Source organism: Agelaius tricolor, unplaced genomic scaffold (genome assembly GCF_023055355.1).
Source record: "Agelaius tricolor isolate 1412-34295 unplaced genomic scaffold, bAgeTri1.0.p SCAF_1, whole genome shotgun sequence".
Classification (NCBI taxonomy): Eukaryota; Metazoa; Chordata; class Aves; order Passeriformes; family Icteridae; genus Agelaius; species Agelaius tricolor.
This window is the reverse complement of record NW_027269261.1, coordinates 30624082-30646919: the sequence shown is the minus strand read 5'-3', so window position 1 is coordinate 30646919 and position 22838 is coordinate 30624082. Positions and strand designations below refer to the sequence as shown.

The following is a 22838-nucleotide window of genomic DNA, read 5'->3' as shown; positions in this document are numbered from 1 at the left end:
TTGATAGAAAGAAGACTTTTAAGAAATCTTTTATTATAAAAAATCTTGTATTATTGTTTTAAAATATTATTACATGTGGTATCTAGCTAGCTAGATTTTTAATACTCCCAGTCTGATCTAATTTTAATGTAACATTTTGAATTTTAAATGTTGCGTTCCCCACATAAACTGAGTATTACACCAGCATACAATGTGCAATTAAAACAACTATTCATTACATTTATAAAGGAACAGAATTTAATCTTCCTGAAAGTAGTCTTAGTATTCTGCTTAAATAGGTTTTTATGTCTTCAAGAATATACACATAAATGTGTGTGTGCATGTGTGTATAGGTGCTTTATACAGCCATTGAAAACACTACCAAATACTGTGAAAACACTAAAGCCAAAATCAATTCAATGTTTGCTACACATTATTTTATAATGATACAACACCTGAGAAAAATAGTATAAGAACCACTGCTTATATAAGAAAATCAGTTTTCTTGAACTCCTAATTTATTTTATATCAGTAAGAATACTTTAAATTAAAATTCAGTACCCTACATGGGCTTAAATACATAAAACACAAAATTTCGTTTCCTAGTCAAAGGAAGATCTGACTGTGCACATTTCATGTTAAACCTTGAAATTACTGTAAGGACAGAATAAGTAGTTTCTCACAGGCACGCTGACTTTTGCTATGAAAATACACTGAATTTATATGACAGTTCTTATATGCATTCTGCTCCAAAACAATGTCTTGAACTACTGTGCAGACTAAAAAGCCCAGTCTCTTCTTTCCAGAGGTAGTCTTAAAGAATTTTCATAGGAATATGAATTTGAAAAGTTAGCACAGTGCCTTAAAACTGTGACTAAATGTAGTGTTTTGTTGACATCTTTCCTTACCATCAAACAAATGGACATTCTGCATATGAACTGTCACAACAAAAAGTTGAGGTTTTTTACATTCTTTTCTCAGAGCTGAACTGCTTCTGCATTGCAAAGTTTAGTATAGCACTAGAGCCTAAAGAACAGCATTTTTTAATCTCTTATCACCATTTTTAATAACCGACAAGCAATATAAAACATAAGAGTTTTCATCATCTGGTCCTTGTATTCCTTTCCATATGAGAATGCAAATGGCCTCAGCTCAGCAGACAACAGAAAAGTGTCCAACAGCAGAGACAGAAACCCCTTTTTGGGCTCCTAATGAGGTCTCCAGAGCCCAAGGCAAACCAATAACAAATTGTACTTTCCACACATTGGGATGTGGGGGCTGTGAGGGAGGAGAGGAAGAAAACCCTGGAGCTTGTCATCTGAAATTAATTGAACTTAGCCATGCCAGGAAAACACTGGTAATAAACCCTCCCCAACTAAATAAAGCTTTTACACTAGGAAAAAAATAAAAATTTATGGCAGTAATTTCATCTTGGGTTTTTCAAGAAGAGCTTGCTGTTTTTCTTTCACTCGATAAAAAAAATCCCAAAGGAGCAATGGAGGCAGCAATAAGGCAGACTTCTAAAAAGATACCACTTAATTTCTCACTCCTCCCTTGCACTGTTGCTCCTCTTCCTCTTGTATTTAACTGAATATTAACTCTACCACTGAAATATGCTACCTCAAGGTTTCTCATTCTGTAGAGGTAGGAAGTCTTATGCTTCAGCATCCCCCTGAGAGGGTATTCCATCTCTGCAGGTTCATCATTCATTCCATCATCCTAAAAGCAGTCCAGAGCTGCTAGACAACTTGGTATTAACAAAATGCCATAAAAGATCAAAACACAAAAGACTTTAAAATAATAAATCTCATCTTGAGCCAGAGGATAAACATTCTATGTGAGTAACTGACATTGCACTTCTTGTTCCCTACATGCCACAGAAACAAAGTGATCTTGGATTTGGCAATTGCTGAATACATATTTTTCTTCCCTCTCTTACACATCTTGCATTCTATTAAAAATCCAGCAACTAATGTTCATAGAATCTACTTTATATACAGTATCCAAATCCTTTAAGCATGAAAAATAAAAGTTTGCAATTTTAGTTTGTTCTGTAAACAAAAACAGATAAACCAATATAATTTAGTTTTATTTTCCGCATTTTCAAAAGGATGATACAACTAAAGGAATTTTTTAGATAACCTGTATTAAAAAAAAAAAGCAATGCACTCTACAAAACCTAAAGCAATTATCAGCGACATACCTTATTACTTCACTCGGTATCATAACAGAAACCAAAATTTCTGTACAGCTCACACATATATCTATTGTGTCATAGATCAGCTTACACTGAGATGCTTTTCATTCATCAGAGAAATGCCAAGCAAAGTTCTCCAAATTAATTATTTAATGAGTTGAACCTTGTGCAAAGAGGTTCCACACTCTGTAAAAGTCTGCTCAAGCAAACCAGAACTATGCCCTCACTAGACTGATAGCCCCATTTTAGGCCTGCTACCTCCAAGCTTTTCCCCTATTCTACACAGCAGTCATTCTGCACAAAAGCACAAGAAAACCTCTCCCAGAATCCAGTCTCGAGATTATTCTGGCTACACTAACTGTTTTTGAGGTCATCTGAAAATGGAAGCAGTATAGTGCCCACACTGCTAATGCAGTAGGCCTGTCCCTGGCACAATTCCAGCCCAGCCCAACTGGCAGTCCCTTCTCAAGCACTACTTCAGTGAGGATCCACATGGGCCAGAAGCTATTCCACCCAAGGGCAATGAGGACACTCAATACATTCTGAAAGCTGAATGGAGTTTTATAGGATGAACACGGCCAAAATGTAGAAGGACTCTACATGACTAAAGAATAGGCATTGGGACTATTTAGTCCATTAATTTTTAGATACAGCTATAGGCTATTTGAAGCAGTTTCAAAGGTTTAAAACAATAGTTATTAGGAGCAAATATACTTTCTAGGCCAAATGATAAATTCCCTAAGTTTGTTCAGCATTCTCCAGGCTTGTCTTTCATGGCCATACTTCTGTGGTTTCCACATGACACTTGCTCCTAATCGTACCTTCCGCATTTAGCTTACTTTGCCCTTTGCCTCATATCCTCAGTTTAAAAGGTTTTCTTTACTTTAAAAGCTTATCCTCCTATTCTTGTCTTCTGCCCAGGTTCTTCTGAGACTCCCAAGCTACAGAGTTCTTAAGAGTTTATGTAATCTCCCTATCAGGCTTATACTGTATGTTTAAAGCTGGAGAATGCCAGCTGCCTTCAAACAGGATGAAATTGTTTTTTTTTATTTTAAGAGCTACAAAATCTGGATCAAGAAAAAAACCAGTGCAGCATTTTTTCCCTTTAAACACAGTGGTTATCAGGCTGATTTTCTGATGGAAACTCCTGAGAATCAAACAGTGACATTGGCAGTTACTTTATTATCCTGTATTTCTGTTTTAATCCAATTATATTATCCAAATACACACAAAGAAACTTTACAAATAATCTTTACTGCCTGCCATATATAAACCATTTAATTTACTGAAACAGTTCCACATCTCATCTAGCACAACTATCCCATCATTTTCAAATCAACAAAATATTCCTTCTAATTCTGTTGAAACCATTTGATCCATTTTACCTTAAATTAACACACTACTTACAAGCTGTTGTATTATGGTTGTCCATAGCATTCACCTAGCTGTCCAAATTTTTTGAAGGATCCTCCCAGTTCAGGACAGAAAGATGCTGCCAGAATAAAACCAGCTGATTCCAGTGAGGAATTAAGGCCTTTCCCACATCAAGTATGAAACTTTTACTCCTTATTCTTCCCTCCCTTCTTCCTGCTGTACGACCCAGGTCTCAGTTTTAATGAGAGAAATTAATGATGAGCTCCTGTTGTCTTTACCACATCTGTCTACAGGTAAGAATATGTTTAAGGAATGAAGCCATGCCGGGTAAACTAAAAACAAAGAAAAGGCACAAATGTGAGATAGCTTTAAAGCTATCTGGCACTACCGCAGCAGAGAATTTAGAGCATCAAAAACACAGAAGAAAAAAGATTGATATAAAAAAAATATAGAAACCCTACCAGAAACAGCAGAAAAAAGGAAAAGAGCAGCTCAGTAAAACAAAGGCTCAGCCTGCTCCAGGTACTGATCAGATCAGCATTTTTCCACTTTACTGATGACTGGCCTGCAGAGAGTCACTAGGGCACTGTGCTATGGGTGGAGAGCATGTTTAATCCAAGAGTGTGTTTTCCTATTTAATTACCGTGCATTACGAACAAGAACTATTCTTCACTCACAGACTAGATACCATCCTGCTCTCAAGCATCCACAGCCAGTGGAAGGTACCTAATGATGCAAAAAATCTGATGACTTTTTTTATCTCCTACCACTGTAGAGTGAGGAAATAAAGCAAAGGAAGTTTCAAGCTTGATTCTTGGATCTCCTGTCTACATCTAATTTAGCTAATTGTTTTTCTTTCTGCAAGAGGCTGGCAGAGTTTCCCACACACTCTGGAGTCCCACCTTCCAGTTTAAGCATATGAGGTTAAAGCAGAGCACCAGATGTTTTTCTCTTCAAGAGGAAAGTGAGAGTCAGCATCAAAAATCCCTGCCTCAGTGCTAACCTTGAGCTCAGGGCAGAGGCAGACCAGCAGGAACCATTCCAACAAGGCCTTCTGAAGGAAGACGAAGCAGTGATAGCACAGCATATGGCAGCTGTGTGCTAGTCACTAGGCCAAGAAACCAGCTGTCTTAACACCTGCTTCTTTCAACCAGAATAAACCACTTACAATTTAGCCCTTGCCTGGAAAAGAATTTAAAGGATTAAATAAGGAATTAACAGGTTTTTAAACTACAAGGATCTCCAAAGCAATAGAGGAAGAATGTTAGCATCAAGACATTGTTAATGTGCAAGTGAACTGCTGCATTTAACTTGCTCAACAGAGAGTGGTGTAAAGAGGAAAGCAGAGTAAAAAAGAAATGCATCTTCTAGCATCCCAGATAACAAGCACTTGTTCCATTTGTTCTTTTGGAAATTGTGAGAAACTGTATTCTAGAAAACAGGCCACAAAAATTATTACAGTGAGCCTGGAATAAAGTATTCTTCATTAAAGATCTAATGTTACAGTAACTATGAATAACACTTCCTCTAACACTGAGGCGCGGCCATAATTCAACAAAGAAGAAAAATTTTAACTTTATTTTTAAGACCACATATTCCCTGTACTTCCAAGCCTTGTGAAAAGCACAGGTGTATTTCAGAATATCTGGATAAGAATTCTCCATTTTTATTCTTCATATAGGTGTCTGCTACTTTATTTTATACTCATTTTATCTTCCAGATCTAATAAATCTGAAGTGGAATGTTGAAAATATTTGCCTATAATTATTATGGAATAAGTTCACTCTAAAGCACCACATATGAACACCTAAAATATCCTGCACAAGAAAATAAACCACAAAAAAATGTAACCCCATGAGTAATGCTAATTTCTATATATATATATATCTTCTCTTTCAAGTTGTGCAACATTAAGATCAGACACATTAGTCTATTCCATCCTAGTGGAACTTTTGCTCACTCAATTTAAGAGTATTTTAGCCACATTTCATGAAACTACTGTATTAACTGGGCTAGAGCTTATAGATAACTAAGAACCAACATATGAGCACATGATTTTCCTGACCCACAAATCAAGATTAACTACAAGGTCAACATAAAAATTCTCCTTAAAAGACTAGGTGGGTAGGAAAGCTCCATAGTACTGTGAAGACATTTCTTCTATCCAATGTCTGAAGCAACAATGATGGATTCTGAAAGCCAGAAGTCAGAAGGAGAAGGAGCAAACTGTGAAAGGAAGCAAACCAAAAGATGTTCAGAGGAACCCAGAAACAACTCTTCTCTCCTTTAAAAAGACCACTAGAAATAGGAAAAAACTGCAGAGATCGCTAAAAAGCTCAGTCCCTTTCTATCAGCATGATCCTATGCACCTCGTACAAAAGCACTCTCCATACATTGTTTGTGACTCCACTGGTCACCTCTGTTTTCTTTAAAGTACTTCAACTACTTCAACTAATTTCCATGGTAACTGCACACAGTTTCTAATTTTAATAGCTAAACCAATTCTTACCTGAATGAAATAATACATATTTTAGCTCCTTATTTGAATGAATTATGTTCATAATTCACTAGAAGCTAAGATGAACAAAGATATTCAAGTGCAGTTATGCCTGAAAAAGAAAAGAAGGTAATTTTCCAGTTTTACCGCTGCTTTCAGAATTCTGCCTGAAGGATTACACTCGGCAGTTACTCAGATGCAAAATATTAATTCTATTCCATAGATTTTGAACATGAACTATTAAATCTGTTAGATCAATAGCCATTCCTCCCACATGCACTTAAGAAATTAATAACGACTATAACATTTTCATACTGAAACATTTCCATTTTAGGTAAAGACTTAGAGAACAAATATATTCAACTTTTAACACTGCATCACAGCAGTTATATACAATGTAAGCCATAAAGCTACATAATGAAGATTAGATTATGAATTTCACCAAAACGGCAATTTTAAATAATGTACCACTGAGCTTACCTTAAAATAAAATGGGATAATAGATGTTCTTCAGTGCCTAGATATATCTTTCCCCCGGCAATGTTTTTGTCAAATGTAGCCAGTAAGTCAGTTTCATAGTTTGTTTTTGAACAGCTCTAACACTGGTTATTCACAGTACAATATGAGAAAAAGTATCACGTCATTTCAAACAGAGTAGATAGAGAAGATCTATCTGGAAATCAGTTAATTAAAAAAAAATATTATAAATTGAGTCCTCCAAAAACAAGAAGTTGCTCAAGAACAGTTCTAGAACAGTGGTTTAAACAGGCAGTCCAGCAAAGTGGGCGAGTTACCATCCCTGAACTTAGAAGACACGTGTGGATGTGGCAATTGTGTGGTGGACTTGGCAGTGCTGGATTAATGGTTGGACTCCATCTAAGAGGTCTTTTTCAACCTAAATGACTCTGTGATTCTACTTCCTCTTACATGCCACACCGTCAATAAAAAATTTATCACAGAATCATCCCAAAAACACACATTTTTAACTGAGGTCCTGTATTTGCCAAAGTTAATACAGGAAATGGGCCAATCTGAGCAGACAGTTTACATTCCATGCACTACTTTACACAATTTTCCTTAGCCTGTGATCTGGAGGATTCTTCAGCAATAACTTTTGAAAGTAATCTCTACTAAATGAGCTTAGAGGACAGAATAAAATGTTCAGTCAACTCCCCAGTTGCTAAATGCCTTTTAAAATTAATTTTAGACACAAACTAATATTGTATCTAATATACATCTTTTGAGAATTCCAACTTAGAAACTGTTCCTTAGTTCAAGAACCCCAAAAATTTTGTTAAAATTTTGCAGAAAAAAGTATTCTAAATATGCTGCTGACCTCAAGCATTATTATATTTACTTCCAGAGACCTATGGGGGAAACCACTTAGGTGCCAGATGTGATGGTGCCAACATATGCCCACATGCCAGAGGATGGTAAAGAGCCTTGAGTTATCCTCGTAGAAATCAGGTGATGCATAGATGGTGCAGGCACAGCATAGGTAACTAAGAAGTTTCCATAATACAAAGAGTAAAGAAAGATTAGGGAGTCTGAAAAAATAAATCTTCCAGCAGCGAACAGTAGCTTCTGTTAAAAAGATGAATTGCACGCTCTTCTGTGTAAATTACCTGTGAGTACAGTGAACCCCTTTTACTTTACTATAATTCAATACTCGTGAACATGTCTGACAACTGCTGATGATATGAGGAACATTCTCTTACTACTAATCCGCATTATGTCAATCCACACCAAGAGAATAAAAGACATTTATAGTCTCTAGTTTCACCCAAGAGTAAACTATTTCAATTTCATTCATTTTCACTCCAAAGAAATAATATAGATTTGCTATATTGAAACAATTTGTTTCCCTTTCATTTACACACTTACCTATGAAGGCAAGATGAAATATGACACAGGAAGTAATCTCTCTTTACAGCTGTTACATGTGCTTTATAATTTACTGCAAGCTGGAATCATCAGCAATAATGTCTTCTAGCCCTTCACCCTATTTTGATCTATTGAAGTTTTAAAATCAGTTTTCATCTTAATATACATTAAATCATTCCTTTAAAAAAGATGGGATGAAATAATATCTGAATGGGAAGAGTGTCTATGCATATATATAGTGTTTCACACAGATTTAGTTTTCCTAGCTGTTAAGTCAAAATCAAGAATTCTCTTGTAAAAAAAAGATAAATAAACCCCAATAAAACATTAGCATCATTAGCAAAACTGAAAAAAATAATTAAATTGTCTAGCTACCAATATACAATAAAAATAATAATAGCAATTCCAAAAAGCCAAGCTCAATAGAAATTAGAAGAAAGTTTAACAGATAAAAAACTTAGTACTATGCACTGAGGGAATACAACTGCTATACAAAATCAGCCTAAGGCACAGTTAAGATTGATTGTATGCTTCAATACTACATACTCATAATTTACTCTTAAATTTTTCACAAGTCCAAATATGTGACACTTAAACCCATAATTTCTAGTCTAAAAAGCTTGTTACAGAAACAGTAAGGCATTACTCTTTTCAGCTATTGCTTTCTTAACTGAAGTTATTTTTAAACTCTATTATCCAAATTTTGGTGGTATAAAAAGAGCAGAGGTGCCTGATCAGTTAATGGGAAAATGAATACGTAATTTTAGATCATATAGAAAATGAGTATAAAATACTCCAATACAAATCTTATACATCCAAACAATCAAATAACTTTAAGGTAAACTGCAAAACAAATGAAAAAGTTCCCCTTTCAAATCTTCACAGGAGAACATCAAAGAAAAAAATTATTTTAACTTCAGAATGTCTCACTAATTTTTAAGACTAGAGTTCTAGTCATGAACTTAAAAAAAACAAAATTGGATTTTTATCCTCTCCCCCCAAAAGAGACTTTAAAAAATTCCCTGGATAAAGGAAATTTTTTAGAGGAAAAATTTTGGAGAAAATAAACAAACAAACCCCAAAAAAGAAACCAAACCAACTAAGCAACCAAGCAGAAAAATCCATCTCCCTCCATTTGATTTTAGCTTCTAAAGTATATAAGGGTATTAATCTTTGCAAACAGTACATCAAATTCAAAGAAATACTACCAAATCTTACTTTTAAAAATTGAACCGAACGGGAATTCTCATGTGGCTCATGCAGTTACTTGTAACTGTGTGAAAGCCAAAAATGTTTTCATTTGCTAAGTACTGTCAAATATCAAGAACAGAAGTAGTGAAATCTTTAATCTTGTTTTTAAGTAGCCTGGGAGCTAATAAGCCTAAGTTCTTGTTAGTGCAGCCTCCAAGTCTGCAGATGAGGAAAGAAACTCTGGGTAGTCAGATAGCAGGGTGGGGTCACTGAAATACTGCACATCATTGTGAAGGTTGCTAAGAACAAAGCAGTGCTGTTCTGTCACTCTGTTACAGTTTGCTGCACCCAAACCTCAAATGTGCACATACAGTTCTGGTGTCCACACCTCAAGGAGTACATACCAGAGTCACAGATGGTACAGCCAACACCACCAAAAATCATAAAAGCAGCTGAATAGATGGAACCAGAGAGCAATGGTTGAAGAGTCTACACTTGACATTCACAAAGGCTTAGTAAGACTCAAACAAGTGAATGCAAATTTTCATTCACCAGATCCCACAATACTGGAATTAGAAAGAACAAAGTAGCAAAAGGATTGTCTAAATAGATAAAACGACTCTTTTTATCAAGTGGTTAATGAGCTTTTGGAAAGTGCTGCCACTACAACCTGCAAGCAGTTGACAGCACCCCAGTCAAGAGAGGGATCTTAGATAAATGAATGGCCAAGCTATCTCTGAATAGGTATGAGCAGGATCAGAAGAGTACGAGGATGAACACACGGGAGTCTGTGCTCACAGCCTCTCCCTGACCAGCACCTCCTGCTCTCCGGGTCAGAGACTGGACACACAGCAAGGTGCCCACTGACCCGGCTCAACAGGGCACCTACACTGTTAATGTAATGAAAATGCAGCTTGATTAGTCACCTTTGCAATTTGCCATTAATAGAGACAGGGTAATTTAATTGAACAGAACAGAGATTTAGAGATCAATACTTAATACACCTTCCATCACAGCTGTTATTCTCCAATACAAACGAGAAAGACAATGGTATGAAGAAAAGTAATGGAATTACTACTTTATTGATCACTAAAGATGTTACTTGCAGTACCTAAAATTTCCAAGATCTTTATTACACCTGCAGTGAAGTATAGAAAAATTTGTCCTAGTCTTACAAATGAAAAACAAGCTTGAAAGTATAAAGCTGTTAAAGTCACTTTGTGGTGAAAATCAAAACCCAAATGCAGAATCTGGTGTTTTAGAAAAACTATTTTTTCTTTCTTTTAGAAGACATTACAAATAATAACTGCTTCCAGTACAGTAGCAGCCTAAAAATCATAAATCCCATGTGGTTTTCCTATCATTAACCCTACCATAAAAAAACCTCTCTTAAAATATTTTTCACTTGCAGAGTTTTTCCCAAACATTGTATTTTTTTCTGAGTAATATACCTCTTCCATTGTTTTCTTTCCTTGTCTCACTTCTGACAGTTGAAGAGACTTATACACAGGTTCATGTCTTACTATCTACAGATTTGATTCTCTATAGCACATAATTTGTTCAGTTTGATTTTTCATTTTCAACTGTTTGTATCCTATCTTCTTTCATATTAAAGAGTGAATATTCCTTTTAAAAACTATTTAAAGCTGCACCAAATGGAACCATCAGCCCCATCCTCCCAAATGAAACTGAGATGAGAAAGAGCAAATACAGGTGAAGCCCAAGAATTTTAACTTCCAGACAAGTTGCATGAACTTCTTTTGCAAAGAAAAAGGACGCTGAAGAATAGTTTACTTTAGGGCTTTTCTACTCATACTCTTACCTTTCTGCTGCACAGAAGATAACTTGAGGTTTGTGAACAAAGAATCAAGTTTAATCACAGACAAATCTGCTTTACTGTAAAACTTTTATCATCCAAATTATTCCACAGCTAAGATTGGCCTAATGTTGGCTGACAGGTGACTTTATAAATTTAGACACTGAGAAGTAAATCCACAGAAGTGCTTTACTTGGTTCATGCAAGCAATCTGAATACTCATAATGTGCAGTTTTAAGTGTGGTACAGCGTTTCAGATACACATGGGCAAACTGTGCCCGTTATCTGCTAAGAAATGGGAAACAGAGAAAAGCTTTACACAGCGGCATCAAACAACTTCAACAGACAGCCATCACGGATCAAAGAAGTGAAATAAACCAGAATTCTTACAAATTTGCCAAAACATGATTTCCTCCTGGAAAAGCCTGTCTTTGTAAACATGTATGGCAAGTTTTCACAGTTAATTCCATCTCTTGGAGTGCAACAGAAAACACAGAAGAGAGTTTAAAGAAAATAAGTGCTCAAAATGCCTTTTAAACACACTTGTCTTCTGCAACATTACTTTTAAAATACAGCTTGCTGTAGAATTATCATCAACAATTTGAAAATTCAGCATTTAGGTGTATCTTGACGCATCACTGTCAAGCTGAATAATTACTGATAATTTTCACCTACATCAGATCTCATTTATGAGGTGAAACATTGAAAACAGAACTCAAGACAATTTAGAGTTTAAGAAACTCAAAATGAATACCTCAAAATTCAGACTAAAGAAATTCTAACCATACTACAAAAAACCTAGTTATTATTATGTCAAGCATGAGAAATATGTAATCTAGGTCTCTTAAAAAGTTAATTGTTTCTTCCAAACCATAAAGCAAAAAAAAATAATACATTACACTTTTTTTTATAATTCATGTCCAACAAACTGGATTGGCAGGCTCTCCCTATTTCTCAAGTATTGACCCTCTACAGACACTTTTTCAGACAAATACTCATTTTCAGCTGATAAGTTGTCTGGCAGGTTGTCATCAACAGCTTAAATACACACTAGCTTTTTTACTTTTCCTCAAAGCTGAGTTGGGCTCTTTAGGTTAAGATAATTGAAATTGCTATGACAGACAGGAGAAGGAATCTGAGAATAAAAAAGCTGCTTTGATAAAGTTCTTCCTGAAAAATACTATTGATTATTCCTGTAGAGAAACGAGCTTTTGTATCACTAGGAGCACATTTGGAGATGAATTTAGAAATGTAAGCTTAAGATCAAAAGTATACATAACCTGAAATGAAGAAAAAGATCTTTTAAATCAATAAACACTCCAACCCAGATGAGGCAATAGCTTTCTTGATCCCGTGTAGATGATCTACATTGTTTGAAAAATCTCAGACTATCACCTTTTCTTAGGAACAGAAAAAAACATCAGAATGAAAACCCACTGGAAGAGAAAAAAGGATGCTTAAACACTGATAGACAGAAAAACAAGCAGCAGCTATTCACTAAAATGGAGACTACAGGAAACCATTTCCTCCTATTTCACAGTTAAAAGGCAAAGTATTGGAAACATGCCAATAAAGACTCCTAAATATGATCACATCTTACAAGAAAGAACAATGAGCTCTACTCCCCAGCCCCAAAACAAAAAAGAAAACTGCCTGCAATGAAAATTGATTTTTGAAAATAATGTCAGTGAAAAGCCTCAAAGGCTTGGAGTAACATTTCAAAATTGCTTTTACTATTTATTACCATGCTTCTGTAATGCAAATCAAGATAATTTTTACTTGTTTCTGGAAGTTACATTATTGCTGTATCACTTACAGTATTAGATTCAGGAAAAGATTTTAAAATTTCAGTATCCAGAAATAAAGAAAAGCTAATTTGAATTATGCAGCAAGGTTGGGATTTCTTCCTTGGTTGGGATTTGTAAACTCAAACACCAGCATATCTGCACAGTTACAAATAAAATATCTACACAAGAGTCAACGCTTCCCAAAGAACAGTAGAAATAAAATAACTAATCAACATGTTGCCTGTGCAACTATTTGTAGTTCTCAGTACTACAGTAACTAAGGTAAAGATGGTTTCAGTTATGCAAGTTTAATCACTCCATTTGCAGGAAGTCCTTTTATAAGGATACTAAGGACTTACTGATGAAAAAATTTTCACATACTTTTCAGACTGACAGAAGGCCTTACCAAGCTCTTACAGCAACTCTTAGTCTATGTTTTCTAGTTAGCTCAGTGATGCAGTAGGGCTTCATTTTAAGTTAAAACAATGTTCAAAATATTATTTTGGACGTCTCCGTGCTTCTTCTGAACACCACCATTCCCTACTGGGAAACAACACATAAAAAACACTCCCAGCACTAAATTAAATCTGCAGACACTGCTTTCCCCTCAGTTCATTTCAAGTATGTTGGACTATACTTCAACTGCATCTTCCTCAAGAGTTGACTCCTCACTTGTTTCAACATCTTCTTAAATCAAACTGTACCTGGAATGTCTTTTGGTAAGTTACTGTACACTAAGATTTCACCAAGCTCAGGAAAACTGCAAAATGGCTATCCATAACAGATAACAATTATCCATTGTCAGAGACCTACTGGTAAGGCTGAGAGTGAGACACTGCTGCTTAATCAGTAGCAAATTTCAATGACTCTCCAAAAGACAAAGAAAAATAAAATTACTGCAGCAGCACTAGTAGAAATTATCACAGTTACGTGAGGCTGCCTGATTAAGGCCAGAATCAAAGAAAAATGTTTTGTCTAGCCTACATCTGAAAATCACATCTCCTCGCATATCATTACATACGAAACAATTGTGCACAACTACTAACGTGTCTGAGTTTAGAACCACATTAGTACTGAAAAATTTACTCTTCTTGTATTTTTTCCATGTTCAGAAGACACAGTCTACAATATAATTTGTCTTAACTCAGGCAGAGGATTACAAATAGTGTAATCATTAGTAGCAAATCTGTTGAAGCACTAAACGAAAAATCCACCCAGTATCATCAATGCTTAATAAAAGGAAAGGCAAGTAATTTTTTCTGCACTAATAAATACATATAAAATACAAATACACCTTCTAAAGTAAAAATAATTCTAATGCCACACTTTCTATAGCAGCCAGGTGCTTTAAGGGAAACATGAAGCCCTTATATCACTATTAATTCAACACAGTAATACTAGCAAACCTCAAGATTTTTCAGTTTAAAAAACAGGAAAAACAGATGTAAAAAACAGGAAAAACAATATGATTAAATGATTTCCCACGTTTACAGCATGCTTTTACAGGCATCTACCAGTTCTCTTAATAGAAACATACTTTAGGACCAATTGTTCATACTATTTCCTTTTGATAAATCACACTATTATCACCACAAAAAGAGCTAAGGCAGTAATAGCAAATACAGACAAAAATTGATCTCTTTACTATTTCAATATATTTTTTGATTGTTGGTATTACTGACAAAATAGCATTGATTTCAGACTATAAATTGGTCTGGTCAGGGAAATACTTCCCCAATCAAAACACAGAATCATCCAATGTCAAACTAAAGATGGAAAAGGAATTGAAAGTTTCCTTCTGATTTTATGTACTAACTCTGTACTTGCTCCCTCTATAGCATAAAGAGCAAACCAGAATGATTTTGTAAATCTGGGAAGTTTAATACACAAAAAAAGCACACAGTAGGAAAAACACTTTCATCAAAGAAGTGTAAACAGAAAGAAATTAAGTCTTTTAAACTTATATTGTAGTGACACCTTGTGGCTACATCTGCCTTATTATGAAACCTCAAAATTTTTCATTTTCTTGTAATTCTTTTAATGCAGTTCTTCAAATACTGTGGTCAAGGATGAAGTAAAAAGATGAAGTTACAAAACAAAAATGAAAGGATGAAAAAAGTGGGAAGGGTAAGACAGAAAACAGCATTACCTGCTCAAAGACCTTTAGCATTTTTAACATTCACTGCTACAAGAGGAATATGGAATAACTATGAACCTGACACTTGTTCCTAACTTCCACAGGAACATTTTCTGTGTCCTGTCTTCCCTCTAAAGAGTTTTCAGCTTTACATGAAAGTTGATATGAAAGCGTAAACAAAGAAAACAGGACCAAAAGAAATTTTAAAAAATTGCACTACTGTATTGAAAAAAAAAAAAGGGGGAGGAACAACCCTGTAATCCCACTCTCTTATTTGCTTTTTCTGCATAGTATATGATTGTTCAATTTTCAAAGGTGGTAGAATAATGTATTCTAGAAGGATTTAAAGCAAAAATTGAAAGTCTAAAACAATCACATCAATAAAACCCCCATATGTTTTACTCAGTATTTTCTTCTACTAAAACCCCTCTAAATACAGCAACACCCTGTTACTTGCTATACTGAGCTTTGACACTGAACAAGTAATCTTTGTACAAATTAGCTTGTTTATCTAAATCAGGAATTGCATCCTACAAATAATACAAATGATCTGATGTGTGTGAGAAAGCACAATCTTCTCATCTTTTTATTTTAGAATTTCAGTCTTCGGTTATTGCTCTTGCACTTTTTTTCACTTATTAATCTGACAGAGGTTATGGCTGCAAAAGTTACTCTGAACACATTAAGACAGCATGTAAGCAACATGAAGAAGCCAAGAGTGTAAATAGTCTTATCACATTACTTGACTTTGCCTAATGAGTTTGGATGGTTTGATATGCACGTTGCCAAATACAAATCATCTTTCATGGGAAGCACAACAATGCCCCTAACTCCAACACTACTGTAAATATTTCATAACGCTCCATATATCAAAAAAATCAAATCATGATAGAGACTATGGCACACATGACAAATGATTCATTAATAAGGAGGCTGAATTGGTTTTAATTCACTGTTGTATAAATTATTTATTTAACGACTAATGGCTAGAAGGTTGCATTTTTCATCCAGCTTGTGTGAAAAAGGCATTGATTGTAGAATTGAATATGGATAATTTGTTTAAAAAGGGAATATGGATAGATTTGCTTAAGAGGAAAGTCACAAGTTTTCAAAAAAACAAATACCCCAACCTGTACACATGCAAATAAAAGACACACTCCATCAATTTTTATGCCCACAGAAATGTTTGAGTAGCTTCTTAAAACTTAGATGAACAAATCAGTTCAGATGTTGACAGCTCTCACCTTTTACAACTAATATTTATGTGAAAGGTAACTCAAAAAGGCAACTAACCCTGCCTAATGTTGCAGGGCTCATATCCTGTTTATAATCTATGAAGAATTGCTCTAGTGTATCAGTCAACTGTACATGTTCTACTCCCTCACTTTGGCAAAAGGCATGCAAATAAAAAAAACCCAGCCAATAATTCTACTTTTCAATTCTTTGTTGCACTTCAAAATGACATCTTAAACAGTGACCTCATAAAGCACTTTGAGCTAAAATAATTTTTTAAAATAAAAAAAAACCAAACTACCACCTAGTTGAAGACCTTCCTGGTAAGGCATTCAGTCTATGACTATCTACTAAAAATTCATTCAAAACTTCTAAAAAATTGCAGCATCGTTCCCTAAGTGGTTGCTTCCAAAAATATTACCTGCATTAGTAAGACAAAAAGAGTAAAATGCCAAAACTAATGGCAAGAAGACAGAACATAACGCTTCCATTCCTCTGTACTGTTATCCGTTAACAGGAAAATTTTGGCACTGGGACTTGAGACACTAAAACAAGTTTACTTAAACAGAACTACTTTAAATACATTATCACAAAACACTGAAATTGGAGACAAAAGAAAAGTTTAGTAGTCCTTGCTTACTTCATTCTGAACAGATTATTGATGAAAAGCCAGACAAGTAAGTCTCTAACACTATCTATGTGTACACAGCCTCCCCTGCTCAAAGCCTCTCTCCTGGAGGGAATTTGATCAAAATTCCCAATCAAAGGAGATTCAACCTTCAAGTAATACCTAACTATTTATATTAATATAATTAAATAAAAAGTTCTTAATGTTGAACTCCTCAATGGAGGCTTCAATTCTCTGGTGTAAATAAAGATTACAGAAAAATCTTATCTAAACTATATTTAATTATTATGGTGACTCAGCTGAGAATTTGTATTTTGCCTTAAGGTTACTGCTCCTTAACAATAAGTGCTCATAACCTTAGGCTGCTACATGGCTTTATCTTTAGCTCTTCCACTCTTCAAATAAGCTGCATCTCCAAGAAATTTCCAACCATTTTGTGGGTATGATAATGAGGAACAGAGATTTATAGAAAAGAACAGGATTTCTTTGGGAAAAAGAAAGCACTTCTCTCCATGGAGATTCCAAGAGTTGCCGTGCCAATTAAAAAAGTTTATGTCTACAGTATAATTATTACAATGCAGGTCATTTCCTCTCAGGGTCTATGACCCAAACCTACTGATGACAGCATCTTTGGTATCTACAGGTTGTATCCTCCCTATCAAGTAGCTCAATTCTGTTTTTGAATAAGACTGCTTCAATGTGACTATCAGCTTCTTGCAGAATTCTCAACACCTATAGTTAAAAAAAACATTTACGGTTTAAAAAACATCACTTTAACAACACTTAAACCCATTTATTCATTTTCACACAAGGGCAGAATCTCAGAATACGCTGAAGGGACCCATAAGGATCACCAAAGTCCCTGTCATGGACAGCACCATCCCCAGGAGTGACACCTTGTGCCCAAGAGTATTGTCCAAACACTTCTTGAACTCTGTCAAGCTGGTGCTGTGACCACTTCCCTGGGAAGCCTGTTCCACTGCCCAACCACGCTCTGGGTGAGGAACATTTATCTAATATCCAACCAAACCCTCCCCTGACACAACTCCAAGTCATTCCCTTGGGTCCTGTCGCTGGGCATCACAGAGAAGAGATCAGTGCCTGCCCCTCCTCTTCCCCTCACAAGGAAGGTGTAGCTGCAGTGGGATCTCCTCTCATTTTCCTCTTCTCCAGGCTGAACAGACCAAGTGCCCTCAGCTGCTCCTCATATGGCTTCTCCTTAAGGCCCTTCACCTTCTTCTCTGCCCTCCTTAGGACCCTCTCTAATGGTTTAATACCCTTCCTATATTCTGGCACCCAAAACGGCACATTGGAGGCACCCCTCAAAGCTCCTCAGTCCTAACTTTCCCCTTTTACAACTATTTCAAACAGTGCATCAGTAGAAAATACATAGTACATAAAAATACATTTTCAAGTTCTATAGTAGGTATCTAAGTGCATTATAAACATTTAGACAGTCAAGGAATCATGTTTACTACTGAGTGAAAAAAACCCAGCATCAGCTGCAAAAAAGGTAGGTATGACTCAAAAAAAAAAAAAAAGGAGAAGGAGATAGGTAGATATGGAAAAACCATAGTTTTCAAACTGGATACCTGCATTGTATCAACTACATTAATATTAGAAAAGGATAATATAAACTATTATAAAACTATATAAGCTAAGATACACTTTTTTTTTTAGCATAGCTGATAAAAGCTGAGCTATAACACATTTTCAGAAATACATAATGAAGTAGCAAAATCCAGCAAGTTATTCTGTTGCCTACATTCTTTAGTGTCAGACACTGTATATTATACTGATGAACTAACCTGCAGACACGGGCAGGAAAATACAGGTTCTGCCAGGACCGACAGAGGTATTTAGAGTGATCGATAACCCGAATCCAGTCCAACTCATCCATGGACACCTCGATATAGTAGGAATAAGACCTATGGATTGTCAAAAAACACTGGTTAGAATACAAGTCGACAAATTTTAGGTATTAAATTTTACACCAACTTCTGGATTTTCAGTTGTACTGAAAAGAAAACTGTTCTTACCCAGATTCCTATTTTCAAACTAGCTTTGAAAAGGAAGTCTCACAGTTAAGATGTATTCTCAGAATGACTTAAAACATCCACACACTCACAATCTACAGTCATTAGATGAGACTACTATGCCTAAAACAATGAAATGGAGACTTTTGACTCTGTCATAAAAATTATCATTTGTATTCCTTCCTCATAGAATAAAAGTAAATCATCACCAGTGATACAGTGGTACTTCGATTGCCAAATCAATAAAGAAAAATGAAAAACAATTACTAGATCAAAAATGCAAATTCAAACTCCTCACTTGAAAAAAACAGATTTATTTTATGACCATTTAAACTTTATGACGATTTCACAACTGAAGTTGTTCTTCGTTTCTGACCCTTTCAGTACTTTATGATCCATCACTGAGCCTGTCATTACTTCCTTACACACTCCAAAATTACCTCATGAAAAATAAAAAAGCCACTGACAGAATCTGTCTTCCTCTTGCTTATCAGTTATGTTTACCTTATAGTTTGCTGTTAAAAGAAAGCAAACCCAAACTAGAACGTAAAAGTTACAGCTAATTCACTATTGTATCCGTTACTCTAATGCTTAGAATAAAGTAGATATTTCACTTGTAGGACTGCAAGTCACTGAATATATGTTTCAGAATATTTTCCTTCTCCTAAGGAACCAGTCTGCAACATTCACAGGCCTTTCAACAGCACCGTGTCAGCACTTAACATCCTTTCACTTTGATTTCTACAGAGGAGTTGCTCTTATAGAGTTCTACACAAGCATTTTTTATTGAACATTAATGTCTTTGTTGGTATTTTTAATTTTCCTGATGACTTAAAAGAGTATGTACTTAAAGCTATATTGTTTAAAAATCCTTAAAATGTTAGGTAGCTGTTAATACCTTGGAAAGGTAAGGCTGAGTCTTTCAATGTCAATTGCACAACCAGCTTTCACATTCACACCAATCAGATGTGTAATACTCAAAACCCACATAAATACAATGTGTTTTTAGCAACATTACTATTAGTAACACATGTGTACTTGACCAAACTAGGCCCCAAAGTTTTAGAGTTTGAGCAGTTTGTATACAGAAGTTACTGACTTCTGACAGTTCTCTCTGCCTTGAGAACTTAGAGACTCTCATCATTGCTAACATATATTTCTAACTAATACACAACGCTACTTTTTAGTTTCTGAAGATACCCAACAAAGAAATATTACCTCAAAAATAGAGCTCCATTATCATACACAATGGTATGCCTTTAATTCTTTTAAGTCTGGATAGCATCTTATTTGCAGAGGCAGTTTGGATAGCCTCCCCCTAGCACTTATACAGCTAAGATTCAGCTGTTAACACCTCTGAACGAGAGGTGTAAAACACCTGTTAGCTTCCATTTGGTTCTGTTAAGAATATCCAATAGATCAGAACTTCACACAGATTGTTAAAATTAAAGGAGTAGCTTAAAAAATTGTTCAACAAGAAGCAATCATGTTGTACAGGTCTGTTCATATCTGTACAGGTGTTAAAACACCTCTTTCTCATATATCTCATTATTCATGTATCCCAGGAGAAAGACACAGTTTAGTGGCCAGCAATTGTTAGACAAAGATGGTAGAAAGGAAAGTATCTCTACAAAAAACAAGAACAATCTCAGAGTAAGAGAGATATGGACATGTCTGGGCAATCCCAGATCCTTAATATCTTGGCTGGCAAATTTCTGCACACCTCTCTGGCCAAACTCTTCCCAAGTTCAACTCCCCCACTGTAAATTGTTTTCCTAATATTTATTATTAATTTATCTTGCTTGTGTCTAGTGCTCTTTGCACTCTCAGCACACAGCTGCAAGAGAACTCTGTCCCTGTATTCTCTACATTCTTCCACTGAATAGGTGAGGAGAGCAACAAATTCTCCCTTCTAAGCCTGCTCATCTTAAAACAGCAAGTTCTCACGTGCTCAAGCCTTCATCTTGACGTCCTGCTGAACTCACTCCAGGAAGTCAGTATCTTATACGGAAGAGCCCACAAATAAACAAAGTACTCCAAATGCCTCCATTTCCATTTATCTTAGACAGTTGAGTTACTGGAGGGAAAAAAGCTTGACAATTCATAGAACAGAGAATCACAGAATATTCTGAATTAGAAGGGAACCCCTAGGATGATAAAGTCCAACTCCTGGCCTTGCACAAGACAGACAGTGCTAATTCCAGTACTATCCCTGCTGGGAAGCAAAAGAAAGCCCAACAGTAAACTTTCCACAGAAATCAGGATGATTGAAAAAGAAAACCTAAAAATTAGCAAGACACAAAAACTAGATTTTAAACCATTGAGCTCTCAGCATTTCATGAAGACAAAAATCTCTAGAGATCCACCTTGTCAGATATTCTGTCAGCAATAATAGTTTGTTGTACAAACTTCAGATGCAGCACACAGGACACCAAGTAACAGATAACTTTGTAAGAAGTTGTCCCAAGGAGAACATATTTTCCCTTGAGTTTCACCAGCTGCAAATTTATGCCCTGCAGATGAGGGGTATTTTACCAGTTACAGGAGTTCTCTAAAAATTGCTAAAGAACTCATTACTAATATATGTCTAATACTGTTTCAGATTTTATAAAGTTGGTTGAAAATCGGTTCATAAATTTGGTTGATCTCCTAGCACAACTAGTGTAATATTACATGAAGCAGCTCCTTATACCTTCAAAGATCCACTTTTTTGATCTTTACAAAAGAAATAGAAGTGAAACAAATTTCAGTTGACCTGAAGTAGTAGAACTTCCGTGAAACAGTTAAATAGCTAAAATTAATTTGGTTTTGAATTATTAGTAACTAACTAATATTTAAAAATTTATTTAAATTTACAAAATACCTTATCCTAACTAAAACTTTTATACACCCTGTTCTAGAATAATATGGCTTAGCTAAAAAAGCAAAATGAAAATGTTCTGCAACGCTAAACTGTTTTTGTTTTAAATAAAATAAAATAAAACCCTTATCAGAAAAGTAATAACGTATATAATAAATATATTATTATATTGTTTTATTGGTTTTTAATAGCTTATGAATACCTGCTGAGCTGTCTACTAAACTGTAAGATCTTTGTCATAGCAAGTTACAAAATTAATATATTAAATTTCTCAGAGAAAAAGAACCCTGCAATTTTTCTACTTCAGCAGCCTCTCAATTGCTCAAATGAGCTTAATTTGAATTTTCATACATTCCATAATAACCTGAAGTAGCTCAGTAACAACTGGCTACAGCATCTATGACAATTCATATTTCAGCAGTCTAACCATGAATTGGCTTCTAATAACTACTGTAGTCAGTTGGTAATTCACATTCTAAATTAAAATTTACTACCTCTGAATTACAGAATCATAGAATCATTTAGGCTGGAAAAGACCTCCAAGATCAAGTCCAATCTTATTGTCAAAGTGTGCCATTTCTTAACTGTTTTGATATATTGAGAAAAATTGGAACAAAAGAAATCTTTTAATGTTTGAAATGCAAATATGTAAAAACATTTAAATACTTTAAGGTAGTTTAACATCTCTAACTATGATCTGGTATGTAAGTAACCAAAATTACATTTAAAAATCAGGTTGTTTCCAAATAAACCTTGTAACTGTCAGCTCCAACACCACCATGCTATTCCCATAAAATATTTAAATTATAGTTTGCACTGCTACATTATGTCCAGGACAAAATGCATTACTTTTCCTTTTTATGTCACCTTGGCACCTACCGACTGTCTCTGTCCCACAGGAGAATTCGTATGTGGTTGATTATCGAGGGCTGGCCCAGTTTAATCTCAATGCCGGAGCGGCAGTCGTCATTGATTGGGTGTCGAGAGAATCCATGGTCCAGGTCATAGTTCTGAGTGTCTCCGTCCAGAAGAGCAGACTTCAGCTCCCCTTTTACAACTTGTGCTCCATACTTCATTGTTGCAATATTCTCCCCTGGTACTAAGAAGAAAAGGGAATAATTTCTTAAATTTTACACTCTAATACTGCAAATTAGATGTTCTGAATATCAACTCTATTAGGTCAGACCAAAGATTTACTGCTAGTATCCTTTCTTGGCCA

The 22838-nt window shown here is 35.3% G+C and overlaps 1 protein-coding gene across 2 annotated transcripts in view; it reads right to left on the bottom strand.

Annotated features, from left to right (window-relative positions):
- Positions 1-22838, bottom strand: part of BTBD9 (BTB domain containing 9) — a 114429-nt gene that overhangs the window by 79747 nt on the left and 11844 nt on the right. For both annotated transcript variants that reach the window (XM_071428354.1, XM_071428364.1), the window contains exons 6-7: positions 22499-22718; positions 18532-18651 (exon numbers count right to left, since the gene is read on the bottom strand). In XM_071428354.1, coding sequence (XP_071284455.1) covers positions 18532-18651; positions 22499-22718 — 340 coding nt within the window. The remainder of the gene's footprint in view (positions 1-18531; positions 18652-22498; positions 22719-22838) is intronic.